The sequence below is a fragment of the Temnothorax americanus genome, unplaced genomic scaffold, assembly GCF_048541705.1.
Source record: "Temnothorax americanus isolate GAGA-0224 unplaced genomic scaffold, ASM4854170v1 Scaffold39, whole genome shotgun sequence".
NCBI classification, from domain to species: domain Eukaryota; kingdom Metazoa; phylum Arthropoda; class Insecta; order Hymenoptera; family Formicidae; genus Temnothorax; species Temnothorax americanus.
Window position 1 is genome coordinate 208,816 of NW_027509536.1, and position 26,050 is coordinate 234,865.

The window sequence follows — 26,050 nt, forward strand, 5'->3', positions numbered from 1 at the left end:
ATCAACCTGATTGCTCGATTGCTTTCATCGGTTACAGAATCCACTAAATTTGTTTTATACATCACGAATTCTGAACTGCATGACTATTATAATACATAATTTGTGTAAGAGAAAACTTGCGTGATTTTGAAATAATTTGTAAGGTGAAAAAAGGCAACTTGGGTTACGTGTACGAGGATAAGCGGGTGGTTTCGTTTGCAGCTATTCTTCACCAGACGCGGCTGGTCTGTGCAAACACACACGCCGGAGACAAAATCCATGAATATGCAAGCTCGATCCAGCGGCGCTGTTCATTTCTGAATATCCGATGAATTTACGGGCGTATGTTTTCCCTGCATCGCTCACGACTGTCTCGATGGAACCGCGGCGACCGCGATTAGAACGAGAGCGGGGCGAACGGCGGAGGTTTCACGAGTGTGCTGACCCGTTCTGCAGAGCGCAGCGAATACCCGAGCGCACACACGCACACACACACACACAGCCTCGTACGTCTGTACTGAAGCTTGCAGTCGCGGAAGATACTGACGGGAACAGTGACGTCGTTCAAATAAATGACAAATATGGTACAACGCGCATGAAAATTTTAGGGACTTCTCCATATCTCAGTCCTTTCCCTGCCATTATGACATACATATCGTTTGTAACACGCAAATAAAAATAGAACGCTCAATGTTATCGTCTCAATTTTAGCAAGCATTTTAGAATTGTTCGTGATTTAAGTACGATTGTCGCGATGAAAATGATACTTAATAAAGGATACGTGGAAAAATTAAAAGATTTATATTATGTCGAAGACAGATAGAAGATTTATATTATATTGAAGCACTTTACTTCAACTTATCTTTACGCGTATGTTTTAAAAAACCGTATATATGCAGTATTGATTTTCAATTGCTTTTGCAGCTTTCGAAGTAGCCCATTGCACAATTTGCCCTTGTTTTATTTTAACAGTTTGTTAGTTTTCCTCCGTTTTCCTGCACTTCTAAAACACGAGATAACCGGCGCGGCGGCGTATCTCTAGCGCGGGCGGGCCCGATCGTATGCCCCTTCTATTACATATCGACGTATTTTCCCATAACACAAAGTGCGGAGAAACAAAAGTGGAATACGTGGGAAGAAATGAGTTTATTTAAGCGTGAGTATAAACGCCCCGCTTGTTGCGCAAGCACGAGTCGGTATCGACAGACCCGATACCGGGATAAGTATCGACGCGGAATTTCAAAAACGCATGACGGTAGAATCTTCTCAGATTCCCCGGGTAGACGAATATCCGTGGTGTTCCGCTTTATTGAAAGACGGCACATGTCTCACGAGTTTGCGATGCCTGCAACGAGCCGTGAAAATGCGCGGTCTATCCTGACGAGGTCTGACTTCCGTTGTGTAAAACCTCAGCACCGAGGATCTAACCAAGATGAAACGATCCTAGCTCTAAATTATAAGGTGACTTCAATCAAATTTTAATTAAGTTATTTGTAGCTTAATTAACTTATCAAGCAATATTTATTTTAATTATATAGAATTATATCTATTTTGTTAATATAATTATTAATTTTTTGGTGTTTAACATATGGAAATAAAAATTAAATTAGAAAATAAATTAAATTCAAAATTTCGCTTTAAGCAATTCTGTTAATTAATCGTAGGTTAAGTCAGTCAAAGTTTATATAGTTGCCATAAAAAGTGACAGAATAGGCGCGCGCATAGATAAATTATTTTAAATAATTACAATAAATACAAATAATTCCGAAATATAAATTCAAAGAAATAACGTATCATTTAACATTATATTAATAATTGCTTTAATTTTTATTAATTATTTGCTTAAAAGTTTATTTAGCTAATTGTCAGTTTACCATTGCAGGGGATTCATTCTTTTCTTTCATATCTCACAAAGTACAAGCAAAAATGCACGTTCATGCTTCGTTTTCTTTTTACTTTTGGAAACGTGTGGAGTTGAAAGAATTAAATCAGAATTTGCAAACATCTTTCATTCGAAATTTGTTCACAACATATACTACGCCAGCTCATGAAAATAATGGATGATACTTTTTGCATGTTATAAAAAGCGTCCAAGAGACACAGTACGTCATACATCAATATTTGCACCGGAATGTTGAGAAAAGAATAAACTAAGTGATTCGTTAAGAAAAAAGATAACATTTAGATAACAATCATACACGCGTAGTTCAGACATTTAAATTAACATTTTATTTTTGCCTATTTTTGCTTTAACTAACAGAGAAATTTAAGATAAAATAACGTCAAAGTTTTCTTTACTTGTTGCCGTCTATACATCACTCCAGAAGAAGCAAAATGTTTACTTTTTATTCAATATACCGTCACTTCAAGTATATTAATGCTGAGATAATAACTTCGTTCAAGTTTTAAACAATACCAATTATTCAAATTTTAGATGCTTTCTTTCATACCGCGGTTATTGATCGCGCTATGTGTATATTAATCGATTATCAATACAGCGTACATGGCGAAAGACATACAGACCGCGTAGCAATTAATATTTCAGAACGTAAACTCTGCGAAATGTATCAATGATCGGAAAGTACAGCGAGATTGACAGCAGCTTTCCGTTTATAATGGAAATATATCTACGTTAATGGATTCGGGCACACCGTACATTATTAATGGCAGCTTTTCGGTGATTATCACCAATCACCAATTACAATTACGTCCTATTTGATCTATTAATAAATCCAAAAGAATTACAACTGAATCTAGTTTCTCCATATCGACTGACCGCGCTCACATCACTAGCTGCTAGTATATATAATACATTAACTTCAAAGTAAATTATGTTTATCCATCAGGCATTTGATACAGGCCCCCCACGGTAATATGCGCGACATATAGTAATTATAACTTTATTAATCTAGATGGTCAATCATGGGATAATTGTTAGCACAATATCCCCGGATGTTCGTATTTCGTATACGGTACTGAAACTCGATCATTTTAAACAGATTACAAGCATCTCCTGACTCCTAACTTTGAGAATAGACCCCCATTCATGTACGCTGAGTGAGAAACTGACTTGAGACAGAGTAAACTAGAAGCGCTGATTTGAAGTCTTTAGCACGTTCTGCTACTAGTCTTTAGCTTAATGCAACTATAACATGTACAGTTTTTCTCCTCTCCTCCCGTTTAAGTAGAAAGGAACAGAAAACGAGAAAAATTCATTGCTTATAGTATAATTTATAATTCTATTATATACATTATTAAATAACGTACGTAATTTTATGTGCCCAATTCATTTGTTTAACTACTTTAACTGAATTGCTAACTGTTAACATGTTAAAGTTAAATTTAAAATCCACAATGTGGCTTTTAAACTTTCCAAAGCGCATATCGCTTTATATCGGTACTTGCTTTACATTAATGCATGCATCTTGCAATTTATCATCATTAATTTTTTATTATACACATCAGTCTTCGGAGAAATTCGATTATCGTAAAGCGACTTATGGGCATTTAATACTCGCGTTGCGCCCAGTGAATTCGTAATCCATCTAATATGTCGTATCGTATGCAACGATATGTAAATGAGAGCGATCGTCGGCGTTGAAGCAAACGTGTGGGATTTCTGCATGGGATAATGTACCGCTAAATGTGCATCAACGTTGATTACAGCCTGCACAATGAGCAAACTGTTTTGCATAATTAATTTCGTTTCGCAATGACAATAAACGATTTTTTAATACTAACCTGCTTATTCCGCGCCATCGAATCGTAAGATATGAAACATTTTACGGCGCTTCATTGCGCCGATGAATATGCGTTTACTGACTAACGAGGAATCGCTCGAACAAAGAACGGTCAAATCATGTGGAATTATATTTATACATATTCGATCATTTATTTGCGCCATTTGCGAACGGCCGTGTGTTACATCCAATTCTTGGTTCGACGTGCTGTAATAATCGATTAAACGCTAATCAGTCCAACATACCAACGGATCGACAGATAAATAAACACGTAAATAGCTTTTCTCTGCTAACGTGACCACATCAGAGAGTTTGAGAAATTCCGAATAGTAAAATCGAACAAATTGTATCCATGTCAATTCTATTCGTAAATATCATTTACATCAATTTGTAAAATTACGGCTCATCAGTTCGATTTCTAGTCTTTTATCTATCAATCCAATATCTCTTTGGTGAAACGACGATTTATCTTTGAAATTGTTCAAACGGTATACACAAATCGGAAAAGCGAATCAAAAATATATATGTACAAAGTTACTGCACTTGTAAAAAATCCATTTATTTGCATACTTAAAATCAACATCGGAAAAACGTCCGTATTTCGAGCCAAAAAAAACGTTATGTGACTTAATTTATAATTTTATGGCAGATCGCAAGATCCGCAGATTTCTTTTAAATATTAAAAGACTGTAAAGAAACCTGTTCTTTGAAAATTTCTCGTTTTACTCACTATCTCTGATTTAGGCAGTTCACATCGTGACTACCTTAGAGATTGCCAAACAAAGGAATTTAAGTAAATAGCTTTTCCTTTGAAGTAAATATGGGATGTTGAGACGTGAACGCGCCTGCCGCTGCTACGAAAATGATATATATAAACCGATATATCTACATTATCTACAGTATAGACGTTCTGGGGATGCAGTGCACAAACGCGAGCACCAACAACAAATTGGCAAAAGTAACAATATTAATTAAACGAAAATTACAACAATGCAAGCGGCAGGGTTGAAATCTTACTAACTTTAACGTATTTTCTTTCACTCCAATACAAACACAAATGCCAGCTTTAGATTACAATTATAAAAAGAGCCCTTATTTCAGATTTGTGAATACATTTCTTTATTAGTATAGTTATATCACGGCGAAGCCGCACGACCGTGTACCGAATTTCGCGTATCGCGCGAGGTTGTGAATTATCGATAACATGGTGACGAAAAGTCTCCTTGTGCGTGCAAAAGAAAACAAACGTATTTTATCATCTAGGAAGAGAAAACGTGTCATATTGGATGAGCTAAATGAGAGAGAGAGCCTTGCATACGGCTGCGGAGCATCGCGCGAATCCGGACAGACGGAAAATTGAAAACTATAAATTTCTTTGCTTTCCCCACCGTTTATGCGCGCCGGATTCAACTCTTCTACGTTACCTGCGGCAAATCCTGGGTCTTTACGAGATGGTTTATGAACCTACGTCATTTGAAACCCAAAATAGAATTCCGAACTTAATATCATTCAAGTGGTACTTATCCGCAAATCGCGATATCACGATCGGTATATATCTGCATGATAACACTCGATATTAGTTTTGATATTTCGTAACGTGTAAATGCTGATTCTTTCTTTCTTGCTAAAGGGAAAAAAATCTTTTTATATAAAAAAACCAGGTATCGTAAATCACAGGATGTATGAAAATCACAACATTTTCCCCTCCAATAATTATTAAGCTACTGGAATGAAAATGTTATGCAAATACGCTTTCGTACACGTATCTCGTAGTAAAATATTTTATTCTATTTTTATATATCGCTATCAACCTGAAATAGATTATAGATATTCTGTCTTCGTGTTATTCCAGTTTATTAACTGTAATTGACGTAATTCTGACAAAGACTGATTATAATGTTAATTTGATGTGTTCGAAACAAGCATATCGATGTAATACTTCATCCATTATAAAAATTATACGGCTAAAAAATTATATAGGTCAAGCGATCGCGAATCAAGGGGATATAACTATTATTTTATAGATTATTGATTTTTGCCGTAGCTAAAGCTACCACACGGCACTTTCACCATAAATGTAATTTGCTTAATAAAAAGATTTTTGATTAATATATAGCAAATAAATTTAATAGACACACATACAACAATAATACATTTGCATACTATTAAATATTGCCCTCGTAATTAAAATAAAATTACTGTAGTTGATTTATAAGTCACAACAAAGTATCAAAAAATCTCCAGCTAATATCTGCATAAAATATTTCATAAATTCGACTTTACAATTCTATATTGTTGTCATATTTCTTTGAGTTATCTTTCTTTCTCCCTCTCTCTCTCTCTCTCTTTCTCTCTCTCTCTCTTTCTAGATATTATTTAAATAATTTTAATTTTCAGTTTTTAAGTTAAAATATTAATATTTAAGATATTTAATGTTGTTGTTTAATATTAGTATTTAATAAAATCTAAGTCTAATATTTAATTTTGGTAGTTAAATTAATCAGACAATTTCTGAATATCCAAGATTGACATTTGCGCGATATTGTTTGAAATTTGCTAAGTTGATTCTCAAGGGAAGAAAAGCCAGTTGTGGGAAACACTCGAACTCGTCGTGCGTCGGCACGACCGACACTTGTCTCATAACGCGATTCCCTTCGCGCAAGTAGTAACAGATAGCACAGGACAGACGCGCTGGTAATCAAAGTCCTGTGTCGTCATATCTGCCGGCAGGACCTGCGTCAACGAATTTAGAGATACTCGAAAGCCTCGAGACGAGCAAGAAAGAATTTACGAAAAAAACGCTATTGGAAAAGATAGAGAGAAAGGATAAGAGAGTGAGAAAGAGTGAGAGAGGGAGGGAGAGAAAGAGAGAGAAAGAAAGAAAAACAGACGGAGAGGAACGACCAACGCGACACAGGAGGAATAGAAGGTGGCTGGTGGAGGAGGGCTGAGAATTAGGGGTTGGTCGCAGGCAGCGTGCGCGCCAGAGGGTTTTGCCAGGAAGGGAGAAGGTGGAGTTCCCCTCTCGCGTATTTTCTCTCTCTCTCTCTCTCTCTCTCTCTCTCTCTCTCTCTCTCTCTCCCTCTCTCGCGTGCGCACTCTCTCTCGTCCTCTCGCTTTCTCACGCCCTCTCTCACTCACTTCCAACCCCTCTCGAGCGCGCGCGAGCATTCGGGATTCGAGGCGGTGTGGAAACTCGAGCAGACAGCCAGTCGCTCGCCGTACGCTCCACGACGTGGCTCGAGAGTGCTGCCTGATGGCCGATCGAGATAAACGACGATGACGATGACGGTGGTGTGATGTCAATCCTCGTCAATCGATTCTGGTCCACACGTCGTAACTTGCCGTCGTTCTGAAACGTCGATAGACACTTGGCGATCTCGCGCGTTTCATTACTCGATCGTCGATCGTCGCTCGCCAGAATCCACAGGTATCTTCGCAGTTGTGGAGGTCGATAGTATATTCGCGAAACAAACGGTCGGCTCGGACGGACAACTGTCGTCGCGAATCGATCGGGATCAATCGAGAGATATTGCGCTTCCGAAATACTCTATAGTTCATGAACATCTCGTCGTGTGACGTGCGTGCTCACGAGATCGTAAAGAGAACGAGACAATTTGCAAGGGCACGAAGGGTTTAAGGCCGGAAACTCGGCCGGAAAATCGACTGTATTCGAGATCGAATACACACACGGAAGAGAGTATCGAAACGGTGATCGTTCAGGGATAATCGCTCATTTCCGTCGATCAGTGATCAATCCTTATGGACGAGCGCGTGAGGCGTGCACGCGTTTCGTCGGCCCGGCTCCGTTTTAGCTGTTGCTGGACCAAATTTCTAGCCAGGAAATTCAACGTCGATCGACGGGGCAGCGACGCGGCAAAATTAGCCGGAAGTGCCGGCGGATCGGATTAACGTGATTGCCCGTGGTTGCAAATAGTAATTCCGTCGTGCCTGCTAATAGCCGTTGATTCAACTTGAGACTCAAACAGTGACGGTGACATCAATCGCAAGAAACGAAGATTGCAGAGAATAAGCCACAGAGTGGAGAGAGGGACGGAGCCGCGCGGACAACTGATGAGAGAAGTTCGGAGAAGAGTGGAAGTTTGCAGGGGGAAGATTGAGGAACGATCGCAGCCGAGAAAGGGAGCATAAGTGTCATTTCCACGGAAAATTTAATAAGCCATCCAAACGCCCACCCCGTGAATCAGATACGACGTCGTTGGAGTTTCCGGTTCGCTGTCGCAAAATATTTCAGGCGATCCGTCGGCACTGAATGGCGCGGCTTAAGACGGCTTCCCGTGTGTATCGCCGACGCGGGTAATCCAAACGATAGTAGACTGAAGAGCTCGGAGGCTTTTCTCTCGTGGCCGCATCCCCCTCTCTTCCTTTTTCTCTCCGTTTCCCTGTTTCTTTCTCTCTTTCTCTCTCTCTCTCTCTCTCTCTCTCTCTCTCTCTCTCTTTCTCTCTCTCTCTCTCTCTCTCGCCGGTTCGATTTTAAACCACGGCAAACACTCGATACCAGGAGCGCTTCGCCATGTACGCGTGACATCATGTCGACGTCTGTGCGTGACACATCGTCCGTCCGTGGCCACGTCGAAAGTGACGGTGCACCCCTCGGCGCGTCGAGGAGTGTCAACGGAACGAGACCCCGATCTACCGGTCCACGACAACGCGGATGCAGGATCGCATAGACCGCGTTCTCGCGATATCGCGACTCCATGGATCGATCACGCCGCTCGGAAGACTCGCCGTGATCTGGGAATTTCCCGTCGCGGATAATCGTCGATCATCGAGCGACGTTGCTGCCGGGATGGACGGTAAGTCGCGGATCATTAGCGGCGCGGACGCGCGTCGGCTGTCGCGTGCTGGCACGCCAATTTCGTTGGCCCAAGGTCCTCTATGTCGGCGGCCGCGCCGCACCGGTGTCAAGGGTGTAGTCACGTGTGCAATTTGAATTGCTAAAGAGACCTCGATTATTGATAATTAAAATACGATGCGAGAGACGGGGATTTATTATCGGCGAGGGAAACGCTTGAGACAAGCGTGAAGTTGGTGCATCGTCTGTCTGTCTTGCAAGCCGTGAAGCTCAAAAACTTTTGTCAAAAACAATTGCTTTTTTTTTTTAATTACGTGAATGAAGAATAAATAAAAAGTTTGATAGAAAATCGATAGAACGTATTTTGCTCATTGCTCCCTAAGAATCTTGAAATCTACAATCGACTTCTAAATACGTCAATTGCATTTTTTATACAGAAGAAATAAGTATAGTAGTATATTTGTATGATGCGCACGCAGTAATTCTTTTAACATTGTATATCTTTATAACTTTGTTTCTAGAATTTCTAGAATGTTTCTCGTGTTTTACGTGCATTTTATAATTTTTGCATACTGTTCGATAAATCTCGAATTGAGGTAAATCTGAATATAAGATCAAAGACAATTACGCAATAACGCTGAACACATATGGACGCGTTTGTTTATTTATCTCGTCGCGATATGAAATTTTTTTTTATACGCCCACAACAATGAGCGGGCAGTTTCATGATTTTGAAGGTAAAACGAGATAAAGAGATGCCACGGGCTAGTGTCACTCGAATTAAGGGCTATATAAATGAAAATATTGCGCGGGGCAAAGGGGTGTAACACACGCAGAGATGGAAAAGGGATTCTTTTATGGCCCTTTTACCTCGCCTCCTGTTCCTGCATCGACTGTACAGCAGCTTTTCCTTCGTTCCCCCTCTTCCCTCGTTCTCACTTTCCGCTTCTCCGCGCCATCCCTTGATGTATTAAAGGGGCACGTGAAATATTCCGGAGGCATTTTCATTACCGTCCTCTCTGGGAATGCACGCAGGTTGTTAAGCCTTTCTACACGAGGGCGTAGGGCAAAGCGGATTGCGAAGAGGGAAGTCGAATGTATTCGGTAGTCAGTGTGCCCTTTTTTTTTCATTTTTTTCACCTCAGGAAGAATATTGCATCATTTTTATTAAATATACGCATAACACATATACATATATATACGCGCTCTTTTATGCGTTATAATTAAAAAAATGTCATATTTCGCAGCGTGGGCATTTGCTGTATTAGAATGCTCATCGAATGTAAAATTAATCCCGACAGTTGTTAATAGTTAGTTTTCATCCTGGCTATTCCATTTAAATTGGCTTTTATCCGAAAAGTGAGTAAATAACGAAGCGCAACGAGTACAAATTATATATAAATAATTTAGATTGGATTTTGTGTGATAATTATATGATATTTATGACAACATTGTAATTAACATCGTTAATTACAATGTCGTCATAAATATCATATAATTATCACACAAAAAATTTGTACTCGTTGCGCTTCGTTATTTACTCAATTAACATCGTTAATTACAATAAATGGATAAATAAAATTGCACTTATTCTCATTTTCTCTCTGTCATAACTCATCTCTCTGTCATCTCTCTCTTAATTATATATATATATATATATATATATATATATATATATATATGCACAGTCTTTCGGAAGTAAAGAAATCTTGTAACGGTATAATGCATGATGTATCTTATAACTTTTTTAATATGTATAATTACTCACGTGCTCTTTAATTATATGAGCTTAAACGTTTAATTAACTTAATGATTTACGTGGCAAATTGTTTAGAATGTAATGACAATCAAAAATCACTTCCGTGCTGTCTACCACCGTTTATATTTTTATAAGTTAATTTTTTGTGCCTATTAAACTAATATATCTTTAATTGAAATATTATATCACCTGCTTTTTTTTAATAATATTTTGTTAAACTACAATATTAAACATTTGCATGTGATCTTTGCAATAGAAAGCAAATATTCCTATACAGTATTATTAAAAAAATTTGTAATCCCGTGATATATGGAACAGGCGTGTAACTGTCTTAAAATCGCGTCCATGATCCGATTCGCCCAAGTAAGGTTACCGTGATTCGTCAAATCACCGATATCACGTGATATCGGGCATTTTAAAGCGCCACCGATATTCCGAAATTATATGGCAGCATAAGCTGTGGGAGTTAGCAGTCGTTGGATTTTGTGCAAATGGGCTCTCAGCAGGCCACTCTACTTTTTTCAGGCGCAATTGAATCCGCCGGCACTCACGGCAGTCCATCAGTTCAGTAGTTGACAAGGTAATTCCAGTAATTCCCTGAATGCACGGTATTTTATAAATTCCTTGCGATCCGGGTACTTGCAATCCGTGTACTTGCGATCCATGTATTTAGCATATTGAGTCATTTCCATAAAAAGCTATCGCATAATCTTTGATTAGTAGATTATTGGACCGTAAGAATCGAGGTAATGATCACTTTTACGCTAATTTTTTTCATCGGTAGAATAGAAAAATGCTCTTGTGTTATAATATATTTAATTTAAAAACTTCTACAAATCAGATTAAATAAATGTGAATAATACTATTAATCAATGAGCAATATATTGTAAGTAATTCTATAACTTCACTTCTGTTTATGAAAGATTTTATAAATAATTTTATGAAATTAAAGGGAGGGGTACTCTTTAAATGTAATACATTAAACATTTTATATTTGCTGTACTGCTATTTAAACTCATTTTGAGAGTATATATTGTATATTCCCAAATAATATCCAAAGAAAAGAGTTGTACTGCTTTTGAAAAAATTCGTGCATTCTTTCATGCACGACATTAATGGACGTTAAATGTCGTGAGGAACTTTATCGATGGGTCCATTCCACTCTGACAAAATTGTACAAAAATTCGACGCGACGAGAGTGCCTATAACTGGCGATATATCTGATAGAATTTATGAACCGTAATTTTTCCCTCAAGAAAATTGAAAATAATTGCGTGAAACAAATGTAATCGTTAGAATCAATTAATCGTTATAATCGACTAGTCAGAAATTATACAATTCACTTTTGTTCGAGCTTTTACGAAATGAGAAGCAGAAAATTATCACGGAGCAGAAGAAAGAGCTGAAAAAAGAAATGTAGAATATACGTATGCAATGCCGTCACATCTTTAGTTAATCGATCGAGGGCGATCATGCGGTAAGAAAAATAGGGATCTTTTTCAGTTAATTTAATATAGGACACGTTTCTGTGCCATTACCTGTTGCGTTCACCATTATTAGGTGTGCCAGCGTGATTTCGACAAAGAAAAATGACGACTGTGTCATTTGGAGGTAGACATTTCTTATTTATCTTTGTGCCATTACATTTATCTCATTCATATTTGACACGTTTATGGCACGGTCTCTCAACTCGATAGAATTTCAGTGATGGGGGTTACTCCAATATCGAAGTCATTTCTTGTGGTGTCGCTGCTATCGAGGGATGTCGATTTGACACGCGATTTGAAATACGTAACCTGTGTTATCATTACGTTAAATAGTTCGTCACAGCGCACGCGTTCTATAATTTGACGTAATGACAAAACCATGCATTGTACCCAAATGCAAAACAGGCTTTAAAAGCATTCACGATCGACACGTGGAATTTTAAGGTATCTATAAAATTTGTCTTGGTCTGCACAAAATTATTTTTGTACGCAAAAAATACGATAAAAATATATTGTGAATATATTTTTATCGATTTACAATATATATTATTAAATTTTAAATTATATAAATACATATATACAATTTCTACAATATGCTAAATGAGCTAAATGTTTGAGAACGTATTATTAGTTATTAACTATTTTAGTGTACATATTATAATATAGATAAAAAATTTGTTATTACTAATGCATTAACATTATTTTGTTAATAAATGTATATAATATGTGCATTATAATTTAGTAAATTGTATTTTAATTATTCGAACTAAATTAGTTACTGTTTGAAGCATTATCTGCAAGTTGGAACATTACAAGCTATTTTCTTGATAAAGGAATCATATTTACAATTAGCAGAGTAGCACCATACTTTTAAAATACAAAATCTCAATAAATTTTAAAAGGAGAATTACATAGTTATTTTCTAATAATTTCTGAGAAAATAATTGTTAATGGTTTATGCGGTCAATCTTGTGCAAAATCATAGGATACGCTTTTATGCGAAACAATTATTCACAATTAATTCATGTGACATAGTTTAAAATTGTTAGCGTATATCGAGTTTTACTTTTTAGTTCGTTTCATTTAATTATGCACGTTTAACACTCGTCGATATGTGTCACGCACATTTGCCCCGTGGCAGTTAGTAATTATCACATATTATTATACGGACTAAACTGTTAATTATTTAGTCGGAGAGAAACCTTTTCGGCGTGTATAAAGTTAATACAACGGTCTCTTTTATGACCGCGTATTAATATTGAAATTTCGATCGTGTCGATTTATTTAGAAACACATGCATATACCGGTATGCATTTCGATTCAATTTCAGATTTTATCATATTAATTTCCGTATCAAGCTGTCGCGTGCCTAATTTATTCGCGTAAATTTTATTTCTCTATTCATCGCCGTCGAGTTTATAATTACATTCGCATCCACTACATTCGGAAATGAAGTATATTCAAATGAAGGTATCGTAAACACGAGAGTGTTTCGGATGGTTATTATTGCTGGAGAAATATTTGTCATTTTTTAATTTAAAACTATATAAATTAAAGCGAAAGAAAGAGAGCAAAGGAGAGAGCTTTGGATACACATTGCAGTACTTGAGATAATTCATCAGGATCATTTCTCACCCAAATGGTGCACCAAATGTCTAATAGAACACCAGGCAGGAAGGACTTCGCATTAGCAAAGTTTCGTGCTAATTGTACGTAATTAATTATATCATTATATCGCCGATTAATCTAAGTCGCCGCTCACCACGGCGGTAGAGGATCATATTTTTCCTCGCAATGTACGGTATTCTTCGTCGCAACTGCTGCACAAGAACGATCAATCTAGGGAGATGTGATTTCATTTCTTTCCTCTCTTTTTTTTCGAAAGACAGAAAATGACGTTACGTACAAAGAAGGAGAAAGATGTTGCCTTCCCGGCAAAATAAAAATTGCTGAGAATATATTGCGGTAATATTTTCAGGTTTTACCGTGAGAGAAACCGTTGCAGCAACGATTTAACATTTGAAAACAATTTTGAAACTTTTTGTACATATTCGTGCATCGAATGTTTCGGAGAGCATAGAAGCGTATTTTGAAAAATTTGAAATTGATGACGACATGCCGGAAATTCATGAACAGCAACACATGGAATGTCTGTTTATTTTATTCGTTCGAAATCGAATCACGGATGGCGCAGTTACATAAAATATGGGCTATTTTTCTAGCTTTAATTGTTTCCCTTATATATGGAGGACTAATCAATTGATTAATCAAAAAATTGAAGAATTTAATGAGCAAATTATGGCGATATTCCACGTTCTGTTAACACGCTTTTAAATTATTTCTTCCTCATCAAGCTTGAAAATTGCAATCCTAACATTTTGAATATCAAATCAAATCACAAATGATAAACCATATTATATATCCGTACATTGGCAGTCAGGTCAATTAGCGCCAATTCACAATTAACGCGATATTTTTATTCCTCAAATTCGCGCTACACTTACTGCGCTGCGTGCAAACAGAAGCGTTTATTTATTTATTTATTTATTTATACAACAGTCGTGTTTTATCACCATTGCATGTAACTCTAATAAATTGCAGTATATGACGTTATATATAAGCTAGCAAGTGTTGCATTTGTGAACAAGCAGAATAAATTGGAATATATTGGAAAATGTAAGCGGCACACGAGCAATTCGATAAATTTAACTTAGCTCTTAACAAAAGTAAGTACTATATGTTATTACATTTGAGATATATTACCGAATTGTTATCCATTCCTATGGCACTCAACCATTTGCCTTACTCAATTGTGAGCGCAAAATGTTATCGTTTTCCATCACTTTCTGCCAACTTTTATCGTTATCGCTGCAGATACATTTCGAGATATCACATAGTTACGCAAAATTACTATCTTTTTATCTTTACGACTTACGTTACAGATTACGTGCGTATCGATTATCGATGCTCGCATGAGTGCGCGTTCGCGTTTATCCACTTATAGCACACGCAACGTTTGTCATCGGCGCGAATAGCAACGTTCTTGCGCGATAATTCTCAGAGAGGAACGGAGCGGCGGGCAAAGTTATACCGAAGGCTTGTTTGCGTGCTCGCGAAAGTTAGCTCGTCGACAACGCAATCCTTTGAGACTAATCTACGCGAGAGTGGACGAACTCGCATTACTAACACCTGCGAGATTTCCTGCGTGCACGTGCCTTTTTATATTCCGCATTATATTCCTCATGATAGTACTTGAAAATTGGATTTTTTTCATAGGATATTCGCGTGTTCGTCGTATGCAACTGAAGCTCTTTTATTTGCATCGCATTGCCTCTCAATTTTCCTCGGTTGAACGGATCTGGTATCAAAAGGTAAATTATGCCATGCACTTTCTGATGGCGGAAATTTTTAAAGCGAGTATTTTGGTAGCGAAAATACGTATATATGTGGCGATATGTATACCACAAATGTATATCATGAAGGATTCGCGAAAACGGAATATCAAGAAAATCATTCATAGCGTACACAATTTTCTAGTATTTCCGAATATTATTTCTGAAACTATTTCCAAAAGTATTAGGGAAAATTGTACCACAATGTGACAATGGTTCTAAGAAAATGCAATTTTTAAGATACACTGATACGATTTACAACTGTAGGTTGGACGAATAGATAAAAACAGAATGGTTCGCTTTTGAATGATTTATAACCGACCTCGATTGAGGAAAATATTGAAAAACCTAATATACTGTCAAAAAGCCAAGTCAATTGACCTTAGTAAAAAATAATTGATTGTGAAAATTACTCCGGAACTTTTAATTGTTATAAATGTAAAATAAAAAATAATGTCCAAAGTTAATGAAGTGCGTGACCATCATTCAATTATCAAAATATAATTAAATAATTTTAATATTTCTACTGACTACATTAATTTATTTTCGCTTGTTTTTATCTTTATTTAATACAATTAATTTATACACAAGAAATCGTTGTATTATAGTTATGTGCAACGCGCCCATTCTGATAAGCCGCAAAATTGTCTAACAAAGCAATTGAAAATTACGGAATAAATTCTAACGAATCTGTATTTCTTTTAATGAAGCAGGTCTCTTTAAATCTTTAAATCCGCATCACTTCTTTTCTCGTATGTAAATGCTTCCTGCTCTGAAATATTGCAAGATATTTGAATGTGTAATGTTCATCTTTCTTTAACGCTCGCACTACGTCAGGTTTGGAGGAAATGAAATGTCAAATTTCGGTATTTTCTCTTTTCCGTGCATAAGCGTAGAATAATGCATGAAGTTTTACGGGAGGGAGCGCGGGCGGCAACAACGACGCCAAATGCCGAGAACAAAATTTCAACATTGTGTTTTTCACTGGGGATTAATATCTCTTTGCATATTTACATATTCAAGTAACGCTTCTTGTTGAGGCGCAGCCGAAAGAGAATATTCTTACTTCACTTATTACTCGGTCTGGCGTCGTAATTGAGCATGTATGTAATTACGTTAAATAATGCTTATGATACGGTAAACAGAAACCGATATTTCTGTAGAATAGTATCGGAAAAAATAATGGCAAATTCTACAGACCTTTAAAACATCTTTTATGATCGTCAAAATAGTAGAAATTTCTTGAGAGAATATGCGGGTAAGAATAATATAATATTTAAAACATTTTGTCGTTAAAAATATTGTAGGTACTCTGTTGAAAGATATTTTATCGCTAATCTCTTAAAATGCTCCGCAGCTTTAAGATTCTAAATATCTCAGAAAATACTAAAGAACACATTTTCAGTTTACGGATTAAAAACTGTTAGCAGTTGTCAATAAATATTGTCTACCTTTAAAGCAAAAAATGTGTAACTTGAAATTAAATCGCATAAAAAAATTAAACGTACAATCAAGCCTCGGAAAATAAAAAAAATATATAGATTTGCAAAAACAGCGTATTGTTGTTAGAGTAATTTTATATAATAATCAGTTAGCAACAGACGGCAACGCGATACTGCTACTATAAAACACTTTTGCGCCGTGGCATTCCGTTTATTTTCCTCAAATTCACGGAAGAGCGGAGTCGGGAATGGCATTCGTGAACATTTCGAGAATGGCGATATCGAGGAGACAGTCTAAAATGTCGGCGGCCTCGGAACGACGTTAAGATCTGACGTTCGCAGTGTAGTGTAGGTATACATTTCTTCTGATAAAATTCAGTCACCCTTCTTCAGTTCCTACACTTCCGCCGTATACTCGCTGCCGGGGAAGCGGAACGAAGGTCGCGACACGCGAAAAAAGAAGGGCGAATGATGAAGGAGAGTATGCTGATGGTGCTGGAAAGAAAAAGGAATAGGAGAGAATACGGGGTGAATTACACGATGCGTGCTGTTTCCTTTTCTAAGTCGTTCCGCAATTTTTTTCCCAATGGTTTTCATAAGCTTGGAGGTACTGCATTACATGCGTCTCTTATAGAGCAAAGATAAACCTCCGCAGTTTTTCTCTTTACACACATTAATCTTAGCACAACCCTCAAGATCAATAAGTACATTGATATATCCAGAAATTCGGGAGACTACAATTATTAATACACATACGTTGTTGAATTTATATGCGTTATACGTGCAATGTGGAAGAATTTTGGAAAAAATATGTAACAGTTTGAAATAATAATTTTGTGTTAAGATTAATATTCATTTAATTATTTAAAATATCGTTTTATTTTACTTTGTTTCTAGTTTTGTTATTATTTTAAATTTATTAATAAAATAAAAATTAAGGCTATACATGTAGAATGCGGATAAAAGTTTTTAAACACATAGTAAAAATTAACCGATTTACATAGTAAAACTTAAAAATATACATTTATTTATATATGCAATTAAAATATATTTAAAAAATGTTGCGATAGATTTTTTAGTATGTAGATTTTTTAGCCACATTGTGAAAGATATTTCGATATTTTTCTTGAAATAGGTATCATTTTATGGTTTCTTATAAATATGCATGTGTGGCAGATAGTTATCTTCCACTAAATTCTGCTTTTAGTCTCTCTTTACCCGCATCACTTTAATAAAATACATTAAAAATTCTCATAAATATAAATTTGATAAACATGTAGTTTTTTGTAAAAGGAATATATATATTTTTGCAAAATTGCTATTTTTGCAAAATTGCTGTTTATTTTATTTATTTAAATAAAATATATTCTGTTATTTATTAATTTCTATGTTATTTATCTATATCCATAAAGTAAAAAATTCGGACGCTAATTGTTGTCGCTTTACTAAAAACATATATTCTCATTTTTGTATTTGGAAATAAGGAGTTCGATAAGATTAACGTAACATTTCTTCGTGATGTCGCACCCCATTGTCGATACGCGACACGTCTCCGCGCGAAACAAATGTATCAGCTGCATGTGTTCGTGCGAGGAAAAATAAAAGGATTTCGCGCAGGGCGCGGCATTTGCAACCCAAAACAGTACAAGCCGACATACGGTCGCATATTCGTGGACTCGCTGCGCTTAATGCATTAAACGGGCGACTCGCCGCGGTCGCCTGCAATAGCCGCCACAATGGAATTCAATTTTCGCAAGCGTGGGCACGAATGGCCGTCGATAAAGAATGGATGATAGATCCGTCGTCCGACGAATGAAGGAAAGAGACCGACACAGGCTTTTAACAGGAGCCTCTAGAGCTCCAGAGCCGCTTTGTCCCTCGTTTTCCCTCCTGACCGTGTGCGAGACCCCTCTACGCCCAGCTTACACGAACACCGTCAACTCTATGGCCGGGAGAATTCAGATAGCGGATACCGGATGCTATTATGCGCTACATATATATCCCGCGAACTTTACAGCCACTAGACTCTGTGATACTCCGAGGAATTTACAGTCTGAAAGATACTGCCTGGCGATACCTATATATACCGGCGGCACTTCGCCCTTCTAGGTTTTATGTAGAGCAAAGAATCGGCAGGGATAGAAGGTCCCATGGGATAAGGAGATGATGATTTCTGTCCTTAAGAGGGTCCACCGGGGTGGTTGTGTTCAAATCTTTCGAGGCCTATTCCTATTTCCTCTTTCTCTCTCTTTCTTTCTCTCTTTCTTCTCTGTATTTCTCACACGTGCCGCCAAAAGAGAAACATATCCTAATGCCTGTCCATCTGTCAATCTGACTCTCTCTCCCCGTGTGTACCTTCGATCTTTCGTTTACCGAGAACGAAACGGCATCCCATTTCGAGCGATCTGTGGGCGGACGGGAAGAACCCGTAAGTTTTTGTTTAATTCCGAGATTGCGCCACGAGACACTTCGTCTCGAACATTGGCGCGCGCAGATGGGACCTCGCGAGTTTTTTCTTCCGCGTTTCATTAGGAAGGGAGACACTCGATAGCCCGGACGGCTTTCTTGTGTAAATTTATCGTCTCGCTTGGAAAGTTTGATCGGGATTAAAATCACGGTGCGATCACGAGCGGAGTAATGGAACGCATTTGTTCTACTTGGAGAGAGTGTTTGAGAATACGGTTGCGCAATAATCTCGGGTACATTATTTCAAAAGAAGTACGATAGAAACATAAAGATTTTATAATATTTTATAATTAAAATGAAAAATTGAAGGTTTTTCGCGCTGATTCCTGGAATTAATGTAGCTAAATGATAAAACCTCGTTATTCATCTTATACATTCAAACGATACTTCTTCAAAAGATAATGTAATAAATAGTTTTCAAATAATATATTGACTGCTAAAGCATCGTAATAAATAAATGATAATAATAATAATAATAATAATAATAATAATAATAATAATAATAATAATAATAATAATAATATAATTACTGACAGTTTAAAGTAGACAAAACGTCCGATTTATAATTATATATCTTACAAATAATTAAAGATTGTTACGTTAACTTACGCTGTTAACCGATTGTATTCTCAAAGTCTACTTTTCCCATTACTTGTTAATGATAATATAAATCTAATATAAATCCTTTGTTATACCGATATTATACCGGTAAACGATGAATAATCGACTATTACATTTACGAAAATTGAGAACGTCATGTTTTGCTCGTGCCTTAATTCGTTAAAATTTTAAGCTGGAAAGTTATAGGAATAACGCATAGTTTAAATTTGCACATATACATACAAATTGAAACGCGGTATCGGTTTTAGGTCACGTTTTACAGAATGGAAAATTTCTGTTTGGCAGTTTTCCGAGCGAAATGTGAAAACAAACTTTTGTATCGGTTTGCATGTTTACCCGTAAAAACGAACGTTGATAGTGACCACAAACCTTTCCTCCATTACAGAAATTCTGGAAGAAGGATTCCACTGATACGCGTCTAAGCCAGGGATCTTGAAAAACTGTGCGACCGACCAGAGGGCCGGCTAGAAACAGTACCTCTTCTTACTCAAGCAAAAAGGATCAAGAAACCTTATCGTACTTGCCGACGAAGAAAAAGAATTAGAGGAGAGAGGAGACGACGAGGTGGAAGAAAGAAAGGAAAGGGAAATAGAGGAGAGCAGGGGACCCCTAAACCTAGCCTAGAGAAGATAAGTAACCTGGAGATGGGCGTAGGCAGAAAGATGAAATCCCGGACGAGACACTCGAAGATCTCGTGATTGGTGTCAGCGCCTGGCTGAGGGGATCAAGGTCGATCACGGAGATCGACCGTGATGGAGGCGAGAGCGAATGACTCGTTCGTCAAGTCGATCCTACGAAACCTCTTGCTGACCCGCGAGCATCGGCACCCGGACGAGCCGCCTGGAAGAGAGGTGGCCACAAACGCTATCGATGTTTTCACCACGACCGTGCAGGAGGAGAAGATGGCGGACTTTCTGGGCGATGCCTTCGCGAGAAATGACAGCGACGTCGAGGGCGGCGAGTCCGGTTGGTTCAACGACTCGACGACCGCCGCCGTCTCGACCCTGTCCGCCTCCTCGTCCTACGCGGACTCCACGTCGTCGTATTCCACCACGAGTGTCGACAACTACACCGGCAGCGTGTCCGACCTTTTCGCCTTCGACGACCTGAGCGACTACATCAACCGACTGAACTACAGCGTCCTCGTGAACCTGACGGCCTACTACGACGACGGCGCGGGTCTGAATTTCAGCAGCGTCAATTGCACGTCGTCGATAGTCGCCGGGGGTGCCGTTAGGCCGGGCGAGTGCGCTGGAACCGCCGGCGTCGACGAGAAGTCTAACGCGAACAGCTGGTGGGCCCTAATACTCGTGATCGTGCCGTGTTTGACGCTCTTTGGTAACGTGCTCGTCATCCTAGCGGTGGTGAAGGAACGTGCGCTGCAGACTGTCACTAACTACTTCATCGTCAGTTTGGCGGTCGCCGATCTTCTCGTCGCGGTGCTCGTTATGCCGTTCGCGGTCTACGTGCTGGTAAGTCGTTAAATCTTTTGCGGAAGCAACGCAAACATTTTATTTTTATTTTATCGCATTTTAACATTTACGTTAAAATATCTAACCAACGAGCTTTTGATAATAAATATTATTATCAAACAGAGGTGGTTACATTTAAAAAACGCTTAAACATTTTTTCAATTATCTCTGAACATCTCGTTTTCCAACGTTTTCCCAAAGAAATAATTACTTCTAAATTTACAATGCACTAACATAAAAAAAAATAATTATAATCATTAAATTGGCCCTTATCTCATTGCAACAGTTGCATAATTAGGTAATGTTACTTTTGCTGATTATCGCGTTCTAATTATACGAACACGAAGCGTATAGTTGCAGAAATGTATAACGCACGTATAAAATCTATTTATCGTTCATCTGGCGCGAGTAAAAATTTTAGAGCAATACTTCCATCACAATTAATCACGTACATACACCGTTCGGGCAGAACTCAAAGATTTATCATTCAGCGGTTCTATTTCGCAGTTAATGAAATTAATATTTCTAATTATAGGTCGTTGTATAATTTGTAAATAAGCTGAAAACTTCGAAGGGCGGAGTCTCGCATCGATCGCGAGTTTAGCTGCTAATTAGACTCTATACGTTACACAGCGTTTGCATGCACTCAATTACCGCCCTCACCTTCAAAGTACACGAGAAAAGAAAATTGAGTAGCGTTTACTTTCAATCACTTTGATCTCGTCAATATACAGAGGTGTCTGATATTAATACTATAGGAATCATTTTTTCCGTTAATTAGAAGAAAAGATAGATCATCGAAAATTGAAACTATGAGATGCAAATTTGTCAGAGGAATTAAGATTTCGAATTTCCGCTCAATATTTCAACGAAATAAATATATTTTATATATTATTATACGTGAAGAGAGAGAGAAGGTGCTCAATGTTTCGCAATTGTCGGAATATTTTGAAATTTGCAAATCAGTGATTTTTCATAGAAAAATAAAGCAAACCAGACGGTTTTGTTTAAAGCATTTCATTCAATGCAATGGTTCAAGTTCCGTATATGTTTCGGACGAAAACAAAATTAGTTCATTAAAGCTATTTAATTAATTCTATGGATCATTGCTGGCGAACTGGCTTGTTGGCCACACAAACGTTGGTTAATACAATTGTTTCTGAATTCGCCAATTGTAACAAAAAATACTATTCATTATTTTGGCGTGTATAATTTATCAAATATGTATGTTATTGATCGATAATACAGCTAAAATTGTTGCATGCCAAATGGAATCTAAATAAATTCTAAAAGAATAAATAATTATTGATTTACAAGTTGTATTTGAGTTGAGATATACATATTTATTACAAAATTAATAAAAATAAAAACATTACTTTAGTATAATAAATTAATAATAAACCTCTAATTAGAAAGTAACAAACAATTTCAGAAGATAAACTAAATTATGTTATATGAAAACAGAGGATTCTTGGTTGCACAAAAGAGGAAGAAATATATTTAAATATAAGAATGTCTCAAAGACTATAAATTGTAAAACAAAATTATGTTACAATCGAGACATCGCACAATGGGCTAGTTTTTCAAAAAAGTGGACAAAAATGTAATTACTACTCTTATATATTTGCAATAAGTAGTAAAGGGTTTTTAATATCGCTGATCACGAATCTGTCATTAACATGTCCAAAAACAAAATTGCGGATTCAATATGGCGGACCATTTTTCGGAAAACTCATTCGATTATTATAAAATGCCGTGATCTGAGGTTTATTATGTCGATAATTATAAATCTGTTACAAAAAGAAGAGTGGACACAATAAAACAGAAATTTTTTTAGGAAATTCCTTCAAATTCGATGAAATTCAGTGATAGGAGGTTTTTCATGTCACTAAATAATAATTATTAAAAAGAAAATGATAAAAAAAATACAATAAAGTTTTTTTTCATATTATCCATTTTTATATTGAGATCCCAAAAATTTCACAGTTTTATTACTTACAATAACTCAAAAATTTCCGTCCTTGTTGATGTCAACTTGAGGGTGCCTGTCGGTTCTGTAATGCCATACGAAAGAGTACGTTGCTCTGTACTACAAACGTATAGGCAAGTTTCGGCATGCGAATCTACATGATTCCGATTCCATACAATATTGGCTTCGCAAACAGCATTAAAGTAGCCTGGACGGTAGTGGGCGATAAACTTTATGAACAGTTTCATTTCAAGTATTTGTCAATAAAAATGTCATATTTTTCAGGTATCAGTCGCGTTGTTCCAAATTACTATAAACTACGATTTAGTAACGTCAAAACATATGCAAATATTGTACAAACCTTCAGGATCGCTCTCCATTGAACAGAATTGATATTACACACTTGAATAAAAATCACGCCAACACGAATGTGTCAAAAGTACAGATCTTCGAAATTCCTAGTAGCCGCAGGTATAGAAGATACTCGCCTTACGTTCCGTCAAAACTCGTATAGAATAATACGAACTAGAGGCAATTTTAGAAAATTTTATTTTTTTATTTTTGTCCACTTTTTTTCAAAATCTAGCCCACTGTGATCGCATAATGCAACAAAAAAAATGAAAGCTATTATTATTTATAATAACAGCCGTTATTAGGCATGAGAACGATATAACGCGGCGAATCACCCACATTGAATTTACTCAATGGACTTTCGTGCATTTGGTTTAATCACCAATTAAATACGCGCTGCGGTGACGGTGCTGGAACAGCTGCAATTATGAAAATGATGTCGAGGCTAAATGCTTTAGCCACGTCTATCAAACTTCCAGTAGTCGGAAACAGTTTTCGCCGACTCTATCATCATAAATGTGTAGAAAATGCGTCTATTATATTCTGTGTAATTTTTGCTGTTTTTCTGGCACTGCAACGAACAAAGCGAAGTAAAGTGAAAGAAGTTAATTAACATATCCGAGAAAAAGAAGGCGGGCAATATAAATAAAAATGGCCATAAAGATGGAGATATGAAATCGAAATAGTAAAAACAGGTAAGAGGAAGTTAAATACGGAACACACAATAAAATTGAACAATGTGAAAAAAAAACTCGGTGATTACAAAATCAATTTGAAAGGTTAAAGGTCTGTTACGAGCTAAACGCAAACAGAGGTGCGATGTAATTGAATGTGTAAATGTTTAAAATAAATGATGAAAGATCAATACATGTGTAATATAGAAATATACACACACAGTGTTTGAATTTCTCTATATTAGTAATAAATTAAAGATCATAAAATTAAATGCAGCATTAATAATTAAAATCTTCAATCCAAAAGGTTTTTGCTTGATAAAATTAAAGTTCCACTCAAAGGGCAAATTATAATTAGACTTCCGTTTTTCTGTAATTGATATATCCCACGTGATTGATATTTACCGTATAATATTTAAAAAAATAAGACAAAGAAGAACAGAGTTATTTATTTTTTAAGATCACATGATAATGACTTTTTGTGCTTGCAATTATTGTGTCAGAATTTAACTTTTAAGACGAAGCATCAGTTTCGAATTGCGCCGGATCTTTGTTCCAATCGTTAGCAGGCTATTTGCTTAACCCGACACGTTTCGCGTAGATTACATCGCACGTCTACATGTGATCTTATTTTAAAGTCGTCAGTGACACCAGAAAACGCGTTTTGTTCTCGACGCACGTCTTTACAAACGCGGAACTGAAACGGAGAAGAAACGGGGACGGGAGGGGGGAGGGGATGACGCGGAAAAACACGAACAAACGGTAATTTTCTTGAAATGGAAAATCCCGACGCGCGGTCCCATAAACGAGTCGCTCGACCCGACCTCGGTCCACGATCTCGATTTTGGCGGCTTTTGCCGACCGGATTGAACGAGACAAAAAGTGCGATCGGTCAATTAAAGACTACGTTCGTAATACCGTGTGCGAACGTTCGTCAATGCAATTTTTGTGCATATCTGGACGGGACCTACATTTCCTGCGGAACGCAACGTCACCGTAATTGTGCGTGCGCGTGCAAAATATACAGACACTGTGTGTATTTTGCGTGGGAATTGTCGACAAAGACAAATTGCTGAAAAATCCGAGGTGAAATTTGTTTTCTCTGCCGCATCACGGAATACGCGACAACGTATTCCCAGATTGCCTCGGTAAGTCGGTAATTAGAGTCAGGAAATGACTTTCGGGGGCTTGATTAAATTTTTTTTCTAATTCGGTGAAATTTAAGTTTGCTAAAAATTTCAGTAGCGTATGTTTATAATTTTTAACGAATAGTTTAGTATTATACATTTGGCCCGATAGAGTATTAAGCAATTTCTACGTTGATGGAGTTTCGCTCACTCAATAAGCATCCCATGTCACTGTACCAGAGTTAAATAACGACTTCGACCGAATAATTTGCTGGTTTCGAGATTGAGTTAGTACGAACTGTAACTACAATTTTCGCATTAACATGGACGCCCATGTAATAACTGGATGCTGTATTTCGGAGGAAGTTCACGACCGTAATCGATAAATTTCTAATGGTCGGCGGAGACCTATGACTGCCGACTACCCATTAATTTTGCAACGGACAGAGAGATGAGTGTCCCGTTTTAATTGCAACTTAAATAATCCGTATCTCCCGCACTCTGATATATCCTTGACATTCCGCGCCGAATGGCGATCAGCGCCGCGTCCGATTATATCGGTATGACAAAATCAAGGCGCCCATCTTCATCCTAAGTGCAAACACAGCGGAACGTGCCGGGATCGTCCTTCGGCCGCTTAAATGGTCGTTCCGGAGTCTCGCATTAAACGATTTATTAGCGGCGGCATATGTGTATACGCCGCGCGACGAAAGCGTCGTTGTTGGGTTCGGGGCACTTTACGCTCTCCGCAGTGT

At 37.3% G+C, this 26,050-nt stretch overlaps 1 protein-coding gene and 1 long non-coding RNA gene across 9 annotated transcripts in view; one reads left to right on the forward strand and one right to left on the reverse strand.

Moving 5' to 3' along the window:
* LOC143902247 (uncharacterized) overlaps positions 1 to 26,050 on the reverse strand; it is a 214,784-nt gene that overhangs the window by 51,782 nt on the left and 136,952 nt on the right. The window lies entirely within an intron of this gene.
* Dop2r (dopamine D2-like receptor) overlaps positions 6,905 to 26,050 on the forward strand; it is a 211,393-nt gene continuing 192,247 nt past the window's right edge. For 3 of the 6 annotated variants that reach the window (XR_013258310.1, XM_077414969.1, XM_077414972.1), the window contains exons 1-2: positions 6,906 to 8,536; positions 20,088 to 21,174. Coding sequence is in view for 5 of the 6 variants with exons in the window: in XM_077414969.1 (XP_077271095.1) it covers positions 20,455 to 21,174 (720 nt within the window). In the remaining variant the exon portion in view is untranslated. Of the gene's footprint in view, positions 8,537 to 20,087; positions 21,175 to 26,050 lie in introns of all 6 variants that reach the window. The other 3 variants (XM_077414970.1, XM_077414973.1, XM_077414971.1) reach the window with 2 other exon arrangements.